The sequence below is a fragment of the Geospiza fortis genome, unplaced genomic scaffold, assembly GCF_000277835.1.
Source record: "Geospiza fortis unplaced genomic scaffold, GeoFor_1.0 scaffold106, whole genome shotgun sequence".
NCBI classification, from domain to species: domain Eukaryota; kingdom Metazoa; phylum Chordata; class Aves; order Passeriformes; family Thraupidae; genus Geospiza; species Geospiza fortis.
In genome coordinates, this window is record NW_005054377.1 from 2069197 (window position 1) to 2079871 (window position 10675).

Sequence of the window (10675 nt, forward strand, 5' to 3'; positions counted from 1 at the left end):
CAGGGCTCTGCCATCCCCCTCTGTGCTGAATTTAGGTCAGGGAACAAATATCCCTGGGAATCTGGTGTCAGGACCCAGGACATCCCTCTGGCTGTCCTGAGCAGCCAAGACCCCCACAAGGGGTCTCAGACACCCTGGCATAGAGCCCAAAATGCCTGTGGTTTTGATTATGACCCGTGGAGCAAGTTATCAATCTTAGATGAAGATCTGCAACCCATGACAAATTAAGTAGAATGATAGTGAATTTATCACAAGGTGAAAAAGTAGATTTTGGGGTTTTTAGAATGGGGATTCAGGGGGGTAAGATGGAGGAATCTGGGCATGTCCAGCCTTTCTTCTTCTTCTTCTTCTTGGCCTCCATCTTCTGCTGTGATGTTGACACTTTTAGATTGGTTTAGAGCAGAAGCTCACTGTCTAACATAGGTGATAGGTATTGGGAAGTAATTGTAAACATTGTATACATAGTTTTTAGTATAAAGACATAACACCACCCTGGCGGCAGGCAGAGTGCCTCTGACTGTCGTGCTGAGCGGACCTCGGCAGGACAGGAGAAAGAATTTTATAGATAAGAAACAATAAACAACCTTGAGACTGAGAAATGAAAAGCCCTGATTCCTTCTTCAATCACCGGGCTGGGAAAAGAGACTTTCTAACTTTTCTCGGGGTCACTCTGACCAGCTAGAGATCCTGACAATCTGGTGCTGCCTCAGACCCTTCTCTAACTCCCCAGGAGATCTGGTACCCCTAAATTTGACAATATTCATAGAATCGTGGAATGGTTTGGGTTAGAAGACCTTAAAGCTCATCCCATTCCACCCCCTGGCATGGACAGGGACACCTCCCACTATCCCAGGTTGCTCCAAGCCCTGTCCAGCCTGACCTTGGACACTTCCAGGGATCCAGGGGCAGCCACAGCTTCTCTGGGCACCCTGTGCCAGGGACTTGCCATCCTCACAGGGAAGAATTCCTTCCCAATATCCCATCCATCCCCGCCCTCTGGCAGTGGGAAGGCATTGTCCCTTGTCCTGTCCTTCCAGGCCTTTGTCCCAAGTCCCTCTCTAGCTCTCCTGGATCTCCTTTAGGCACTAGTAGGTGCTCTAAGGACCAGCATCTCCATGGTGCCATGGTTAATCTCACTGGGAATGGCAGCATGCTTTTCTCCCCGATGCACCACCATTAACATTTCTTCTTTCTCCCATCCCCACAGGGCAGGAAGAGACGTTCCCTGGTGTGGGGCTGAAGGATGACAGCCATCCTGGAGCGGCTCAGCACGCTGTCCCTCAGCGGGCAGCACCTCAGCCGGCTGCCCCGGCTGCTGGAGGATGGCCTCCCCAAGATGCCGTGCACAGTGAAGGAGTGCGAGGTGCCGCAGCTCTTCCGCGAGCCCTACATCCACAGCGGCTACCGCCCCACCGGCCAGGACTGGCGCTACTACTTCCTCAGCCTCTTCCAGAAGCACAACGAGGTGGTCAACGTGTGGACTCATCTCCTGGCGGCGCTGGCCGTGCTGCTGAGGTTCAAGACGTTTGTGGAGGCTGAGCAGTTGCTTGTGGATGCGTGGTCCTTGCCGTTGCTCATCTTTGTCCTCTCCTCTGTCACCTACCTGACCTGCAGCCTCTTGGCCCACCTGCTGCAGTCCAAGTCGGAGCTGTACCACTACACCTTCTACTTCGTGGACTATGTTGGAGTCAGCATCTACCAGTATGGCAGTGCCCTGGCTCATTTCTACTACAGCTCTGACCAAGCCTGGTATGACAAGTTCTGGCTTTTCTTCCTGCCAGCAGCAGCTTTCTGTGGCTGGTTGTCCTGTGCCGGCTGCTGCTATGCCAAATACCGGTACCGACGGCCTTACCCCATCATGAGGAAGATGTGCCAGGTGATCCCAGCAGGGCTGGCTTTCATCCTGGATATCAGTCCCGTGGCTCACCGGGTGGTTGTGTGTCACTTGGGGGGCTGTGAGGAGGATGCTGCTTGGTACCACACATACCAGATACTGTTTTTCCTTATCAGTGCTTATTTCTTTTCTTGCCCTGTCCCTGAGAAATACTTCCCTGGCTCCTGTGATATTGTTGGCCACGCCCACCAGATCTTCCACACCTTCCTGGCCATCTGCACCCTGTCACAGCTGGAGGCCATTCTTTTGGATTACAAGAACAGGCAGGAGATTTTCCTGAAGAGACACGGGCCTTTCACCGTTTATCTCTCCTGCATCTCTTTTTTTGGCTTGGTGGCCTGCAGTGCCATCACAGCTTACATCCTGCGATGCAGGATCAAGGCTAGCCTGGCTAAAAAGGACTCCTGAGAGTCACGGACATGACAGGCATGACATCACCAGAGAAAATCAAGAAAAAGGGCATAACATACTAGAGACATGACTGTCTTACTTGCCTAACATGCCGTGACTAACCAGGACCCTGGATTCAGATGGAGGGCTGGACACTTCATGTTGGATGCATTTTCACAGCAGGGACTGCCTTTTGCCATCCAGGGGGGGACATGGAGTGTTTTAAGCCAGAACAAGTCACTGAACCAAGGATGCTGAAATAGGCAGAGGTTCCTTGTTCATTCTGGTAGAGCTGTGGGTGAGACCTTGCTGAAGGTCAGGGAGGGCAGCCTGGAGGCTGTGGGACTGCAGAAGGGTGTGCCAGGGCTCACAACACCATGAGGAGCACAGCTGGAAGTGATGACCTCTCTGGATTTGGCCATATCTGTGTGAGAACTGTTCCTATCAAAGGCAGTAGGAAGGTTTCGAGAAGTTTGTGTTTCTAGGGTTGGGGTGTGAGGGCACATGTGGCACTGTGGCTGCTAGAATCCTTTTCCTGTTCCAGCCAGGTTCTCTCTGAGCTCCCCTTGTCAAAGGTGTCAATGCCAGGTCACTTAGGTTGCTTTGGGAAAACATCTTTGGAGATCCTGGCTTGACCTGGGGTCCTCTGGGACAAGCTGGGTTGGTGTCATCTGTCTAGGGAGCCTGACCAACCTCTAGCAATGTCCATGACATGTGGACTAACTTGGATGGGATCTGTTTGATACAGGAAAGGCTCTGCTCCTCCAACAACACTACTGTGGCCACGGCCAAAAGGGTGTGAAGGTGAAGGAGTCTTTATTCCCCTCTTAATGGTGCTTTGTGTCCTTGGTCAGCATTGTGGGAAAGCTGACCTTGGAGCTGCAGGGTTGCTGTTCTGTGATGAGTGGGGCTGTGGTTCTGGCATGTTTTTATCAGTATTAGATGAGGGTGGGACAGCAAAAGGAAAAGCAGGGTGACAACATTAGGGTCCTGCACAACCTCAGGATGGCTTGGCCTTGGGACTTGGTGATTCCTGTGTGGACTAGCAAAGATAGTGGTCAGGGTCACTTAATGTCCATGGGTCACTCCTATCCAAGGTAACGAAGGCTGGATTACTGTGTCCCCCACTAGAAGAATCTATTCTGTGCTTGTCTTGGGGGAATATTGAACATGGAGCCACCAAGGAGGATTAAATCCCTGCTAAAACCAAGGAATCCATGGGATCTATCCCAGTCACGGATTTGTCTCATTGAGCCCAAGGGCAGGCAAATGAATTGTGATTGCTGGTTCTGAGCAGGCAGAGTGTAGGGTTGGGGATATGGTTGGTGAGGACAAGTACTGATTTCTGCACTTCATCTGTGTTTCAGCTCTTGAGGTGTGTGTGTGTTCATGTTCCATGCATGTGCATGGGATTTGTTATCCAGAAAGGCTTTGGCTTGGGATTTTATATCCACAGAGCCTCCTAGCTGGGTTAAGATTAACCTGAAGGAAACAGTGCTGTCCTGCTGGAGGAGCAAGGTGGGCTGGACAACAGATTTGTTAATAGGTGGTGGAAAACAGACCTGTAGATTGGCACTTTGCTGGTCCTGTGTTTAGTAGGTAAAATTGAGACTCATGGCCCTATAGAAAATTAAATACAAAGGGAGAGGGAAGTAAGTTTGGTATAGGAGTATAGGAGAAGAAGTCATAGGAAAGCCTTCAGGAGGTCATCAACTCCACCCTTTCTCATTAGTCCTGGTCTGAGCTTAGAAATTAATTACTTGATTTCATAGGGTGTTTTTGATGGTACAAATGGTACAGCCATGCTGACCTAGAAGAAAATCTGCCTCAGGGGAGATGCCAAGCAGGGGTGGTCCCACTTGCACCTCATTCAACCTCTTCCCATGCACAGAAGTTCATCTCACCACAGAGTGAGCCAGTGCCAGGAGAGGGACCTTTGGGAAACCAATCCTACTGAAAAAATGTCAGTAATTTTCAGCTGGTTTTAATTCTGAGCCAGCTCACTTGGACAATGCAGCTGCTGGCAGGGAAGGGCTGGAGTGGAGGCCAGCAGCCGTTTCTCCTTGCATGGCAGCTGGCTGCTCAGCTCACTCAGCTGCACTGATGGACTGCTCCCTCCATGGCCTCTGGCTTTGTTTGTGGGTCTCCTCCCAGTTTGAGAAAAGGCTTCCAGTGTGAGCAGCTTTTTCTTGCAGCCTAATTTGCCTTGGTTTTGTGGCGGGTAAGGCAGAACAAGGCTCTGGGTGTGGAACTGGCTGGATGGTATCAGTGGGTTCCTGTGCAGAAACAGAGGTAAATCGGGCTGGTCCAGAGCTCATTTCTGAGATAAAATGAAGAAGGATTGGGCATGGCTGGTAATAGCAAACCTGCTCTGCTGCTACCTGGAGTTACATTGGTACCAAAGGAAGGGATCACCCAGGTGTCGCTTTCTGTGAGGGTTTGAAAACAGATTACATGTCCTGCCCTTGTTGAAGGAGGGTGAGTATGGTAATTCTGTCTCATTCAGGGACAGGGAGAGGAGACCACATGGCTCTTCCAAGGTACTTCGGATCATATCTGGTACTTCTGATCATATCTTCTCCTCCCTGGCTGAGCAGAAGTGGACAGTGGAACAGTGGTGTGACAGTGGAGGTGGTTTTGCACACTCCTCAGGTGAAGCCGAGCCCATCTCCGTGTGGCCCTGCACTCCCACCTGGAGCTGACTCCTGGTTACAATGATGGGTGGAGTGAGCAGGGATCTACAACACAGATCTGTGCTGCTGTGAGGATGTGCCCTTGTGTCACAAGGGGCTCACCAACACTGGAGCTTCCTTCATCCCTGTCTCCATCCTCCTCTTCCTCCAACCAGCTTCTTTCTTTCCTTCATCCTTGTGCCTTATGCACCTGGCTGCCTTCCTGGGCAGACTCCACATGCTGCAGTCTCAGCTGGGAAGTGGCTGTGGAGGCTTTGCCAGTGATCCAGAGGACACCACGGCTGGATCTGGAAAAAGCCAAAGTGCCTCTGTGATAAATGCTCAGCTTGTCTGAGCCACCCAGGAGCTTCTCCTTGGGCTCACTGCTTGGAGCAGGTCTCCTCCATCCTGGTGTTCCTAAGGAGGTATGCCTGGGAAGAACATACCAGTGACCAGGCTTGGTGAAGAGCTGACCACCAAGGGTTGAGCACACCTCAGATCCCTCAGGGATCCCTGAGGTCACAGTCCTCTCCCTCAGGAATCTCTGGTACTGATGTAGTGTTCCTTCAGATCTTGCAAACTAGGACAGCTCCTGAGAATTCATCCCAATGTGCCTTGTGCTATTTCTTTTGGGGATTAATCCTGAAGGAACCTGAGGATCAAGGGCAGCCTCTTTGCTGTCTGCTCCATGGTCCATGGTTGCTCTTAACAGCCAATTCCCACTGACAGGATTTGCTCCATGTACAGAGCAGGAGGGGAGGATGGAGACAGGTGCCTTCAATTTTTATTTATGCCTAATTTGTGTAACAAGGCAAGGACAGGTTCCTCATGTGCCTTGCAATTTACATCTTTTACTGACAAGATTATTTTTAAGCACTGTTCATTACTAAACAGAAGTACAAAAGAGTTTGTATTTTTTTCCTTTGGGAAACAGGGAAGGATATGAGTGTTCCTTATTAACCATCCCCTTCCCAACTCCCACCTGCTGACTTTGTATTGTTGAAAACATTGACAATATTTTAAGCTTTGTACTGTACTGATCTTTATTTAAAAACTTTAATGGAAAAAAAAATCTGTGAAAGCAAAACAATTGGTGTGGTGTGAAATTCCCAAGTGCACAACTGCACAGCTACAGAAGGTTATGAGTAATTTGAAAAAAATAGGGATAATAATTACAGAGAGGATATATTAGAGAGATAATAATTACAATAATGAACAGTAAGGTGTGGTTTTATCTGTGCATCTCAAAGCACTTCCAAGGTTTCATGATACCTTTTGGATTTCATTCCCTTTCCACAAGGGAAGTGCAGAACAACTGCCTTGACACTGATTAGAGAAATTTTAGTTCATCATCCACAATCACAGAAGGGTTGAGTTTGGAAAAGGTCTCTGGGGGCCGCTTGGTTCAACTCAGCTCAAGCAGGACCACTCAGAGCTGGTTGCCCAGATCCATGTCCAGATGGATTTTGAATATGTCAAGGATGGCGACTCCATCATCACTCTGGGCAACCTGTGCCAGTGCTCAGCCACCCTCACCGTAAAAAAGTGCTTCCTGATGTTCAGAGGAACCTCCTGTGTTCCAGTGTGTGCCTGTGCTCTCTGGTCCTGGCCCTGGGACCTGGTACAGAGCCTTGCCCTGTCTACTTTGCACCCTCCCTTCAGGGATTTATACACACTTATAAAATCCTTTAAATATTGCCTGACCCGATCCTCTTCCACCAGGTACATGTTCCTTGCTCCAGCCCTTCTCTCTGTTCTCCGGCACCAGGGATTCCTGAAGGCTGATCTCATTGGTAAAGACTGAGGTGAAGAAGGCTTTTCTATGTTCTCTGTAGCCAGTTCCCACATCTTGCTGAGCAATGGGTCCACAACATTTTCCCTACTCTCCCTTTTGTCACCTTGTAGAAACCCTTGTGGTTGTCTTTGACATTGCCAAACAGATTCCAGTTGGACTTTGCCTTTCCTCATCCCCCCACACTCAGATAATCTCAGTATTCCTTTCTATCCATGTCCTTGCTTTCACCTTTTCTCTGCTACTTCTGTGTTTGAGTTTTTCCAGGAGCTGCCTGTTAATCCATGAGGGCCTGCTGGCATTTTTCCCCAGCTTCCTGCTCACTGGAATGGATTGTTCTTGAGCTTAGAGAGGACTCCTCCCAGGCCTGCTTATCCCAAGGGACTCAACCAAGTGGATAGAGGCCTTTGAAGAGGCCAAAGTCTGAAGGCTAGTGTTTGATGTTTGCCTTCCTCCCTTCCTTCAGGATCCTGAACTCCACCAGCCAGCTCTGCTTTTGACCCCCACATTCCCAGTGAACCATGGCTGATGAGTCTGATGTCCAGCAAAGCAACTCTCCTTGTCAGCTCCTCCATCACTTGGAGGAGGGAGTTACCAGCACTTCATTCCAGAAATCTTCTGGGCTGTGAATCACAGAATCATAGAAGGGTTTGGGTTGCAAGAGACCTTAAGGATCATCTCATTCCAACCCCCTGCCATGGCCAGGGACACCTTCTACTAGACCAGGTTTCTCAGGGCTCCATCCAACTTGACCTTGAATGTTTCCATGGACAGGGCATCCACAGCTTCTCTGGACAACCAGTACCAAGGCCTCAGCAACCCCACACTAAATAATTTCTTCCTAATACCAAATCTAAATCTACTCTCTGGCTTTACTTTGAAGCCATTCCCCTTTGTCCTGTCACTACATGTTTTTGTAAATAGTCCCTCTCCATCTTTCCTGTAGGCTCCCTTCAGGTACTCAAAGATTGCAATTAGGTTACACTGAAGCCTTCTCTTCTCCAGGATGAACAATCCCAATTCTCTTGGCATTTCCTCTTAGGAGAGATGCTCCATCCCTCTTTACTTGACCTTCCAGCAGGTATCAGGGTGGCTGAAGTCCCCCATGAGGAGCAGGGCCTGCAGAGAGGCAAACGGCCCAGTACAGTATCACCCAAACTGGTTATCCCTTGAACCTTTCCCCTGTAAGCTCTCCAGTGGCTCATCATCCACTCAAAATTCCAGCACTCCAGCTGTTCTCTCACTACAGGGCAGCTCCCTCTCCTCACCTTTTTGGCTTGTCTGTATCCCTCCACTGCAATATTCGGTTATGGGAGCCATCCACCACACCTTCCTGCTCTCAACAAGATCATGGCCCTGCAGATGCACCCAGATCTCTGCCTTGTCAGTCCCCACACTGCTGGTGTTCTCTACACACACTCCAGAGAGACACCCCAGCACACTGACTTCCCAGATTTAGGGATCCCAGTTTTAGAGATTTCTCCATCACGGTGTTTGGTTGATTTTCTGATGCCTTTCTGTCATATTGCTCCAGATCCTCAACACATCAACCTTATCTGGGAGGATTGTGTGTGATCATATACATAATTCATCATTTTTTCTGTATTTCAGAACTTAAAACCGCTAGAATATCATTTATTTTTCCTTCCAATAACCAGTAATTTTAATTATCATTTCTTAATATACCACGCAGACCAAGGCTTCTGCAGGTTGTGTCTTCACCCACCAGAGGGCGAGATGTCTCCATCTGTGTCCTTCACTGCCACGAAAGCAGAGCCCGATAAAGAATTCCTTTTGCCTTTCATGAGTAGATAGCAGGGATGTGGGAAGCTAAAAAGGCTCATCTTAACCTTGGCAAGTCACACTTGTCTGTACAGAAGTTGTCAAGGATGAAGATTAATCTAGATCTTCACTTTAATTCCTCATTTCTCCTTTCTCCTGCTTTACAGTCACTATTACTGAAGACCTTCTGCTATGGCTTTTCTTTGACTTCCTCCTGTGGAATCCCAGAATGGTTTGGGTTGGAAGATCATCTCATTCCAAACCCATGAGCAGGGACACATTCCATTAAACAAGTTTGCTCAACCTGGCCTTGGACACTTCAAGGTATTCAGGAACAGCCACAGCTTCTCTGGGCAGCCTGTGCCAGGGCCTCCCCACCCTCACAGGGATGAATTCCTTCCCAATATCCATCTAACCCTGCCCTCTGGCAGTTTAAAACCACTGCCCCTTGTCCTGTCACTGCATACCCTTGTAAATAATCCCTTTTTGGATTCCTCTTTAGGCACTGGAAAGGATTCCAAGGACTTCCAGAGCCTTCTTTTCTCCAGGCTGAACATGCCTAGCCTGTCATCTTTACGGGCTGTGCACCAGGCACTCTGCCACACAGCCTTGTCACAAATTTGCAATTACTGTCCTTGTGGATGATCCTTGGCACATGGAGGTGAGTTTCCTTCTCTGAGACAGGCCCCATTCCCTGTTAAATGCTGCCTGGATATTGCAGCTTGAAAAATCAGAGCAGGGGCTTGATCAGGGTCCTGCTCCTGAGTCTAAGTCAGCCATCACACCAGCAGCTTTGCTGTCTTCCAGATTCAGCTCTTCTAGCCATGCTTGGCCTTCAGTTCATTATTTTCCTTTCTAAGCTCATCAGCCTCATTTTTTATCTCCCACCGTCTGGCTTTTTTCTCTCTCCCACACTGTGCTCAGACAGACGGTCTGGCTGCAATTCTCCCCGCTTAACTTCTGCTTACAAAACCCTCGGATCTGCCGCCTGCCCTTGAATCACAGCCTGGTGTGGTGATAAAGAGAACAAAGCGAAGATGCACAAAAAACTCCTTTTTCGTGGAATCCTAGAAGGTTTGGGTTGGAAGGGACATTCAGGATCATCTTGTTCCAACCCTCTTGCCATGGACACCCTTCCACTAGACCAGGTTTCTCCCAAATCCTGTCCAACCTGGCCCTGAATGCTCCAGGGATGAGGAATCCACATCTTTTGGGGAACTCACAACATCTATAGGCAACACGCAACTTCTATTTTCCGTAGTGATGGACTAAGCTGTTTTCTCTCTTGCATTTGGGAGTGACTTTTGCAGAGCCACCTTTTCCTTGAGGATATCATTGATGCTTCTTTTTGTCCCTTCCTCCACAGATAAAAATCATGTTTGAAAGAGAGGAATTATATCAGTGCTACATATGAAAAATACACTATTTCACAACTATACACATTTTTATACACTTACACATACATCGTAAACCAGCAACATTACTTCTGTTAAAATATTTCAATCACTCCAGGTATGGATTTGTCCCGTCAGAGCTGCTCCTCACCCTGGGCACTGCACAGGGCAGGGAAAACACCCCAAAAAGAAGCAGTCCAGATGCCAACACCCGTTTGGGAGGCCAAGATGTTTTAATGTGAGGGGGTTATGAGGGACCACGAGGGAGATAGGAGGGGGCTGTGAGGGGCTGTGAGGGGTGTAAAAAATGCCAATCAGTTGTTTTTAAAATTTTAAAAATTTAATAGTAATAAAATGGTTATAAAAATAGTAATACAATTAGAGTAATAATAATTTGGACAATTTGAATTAGGACAATATGAGACAATAAAGACAAAGAGTTCTGGTACCTTTTTCTGGGCAGCAGGAGCCCAAAAAGGACACACATTAACAAAGGATTAACCCTTAAAAAAAATAACCTATTGCATATTCATACACCATATGTGATGCATAAATTCCATTCAAACACAGGATTCTGTCTGGTCATCGTTGACTTCTTCCTCTGAATCCTGACAGCGCCTTCAAGGCAGGAAGTTCGTTTCTTCTGATAAGAGAGCAATAACTTCTTTTTCTCTGAAACATTCAGGTGTCCTGTGACTGCTATCTTGCTGCAAGTCTTTTCTTTAAAAAAAAAAGTATCCTACATAGCATA

The 10675-nt window shown here is 48.2% G+C and overlaps 1 protein-coding gene across 1 annotated transcript; it reads left to right on the forward strand.

Annotated features, from left to right (window-relative positions):
• The first annotated feature begins 1204 nt into the window (after positions 1–1204).
• Positions 1205–6046, forward strand: PAQR8 (progestin and adipoQ receptor family member 8). The gene has a single exon (XM_031060258.1). The coding sequence runs from the start codon at positions 1244–1246 to the stop codon at positions 2300–2302; it is 1059 nt and encodes a 352-aa protein (XP_030916118.1). The 5' UTR covers positions 1205–1243; the 3' UTR covers positions 2303–6046.
• Positions 6047–10675: the final 4629 nt, after the last annotated feature.

Coding starts and splice junctions, on each gene's coding strand:
- PAQR8 (XM_031060258.1), top strand. CDS start 1,244: ATGACAGCCATCCTGGAGCGGCTCAGCACGCTGTCCCTCAGCGGGCAG.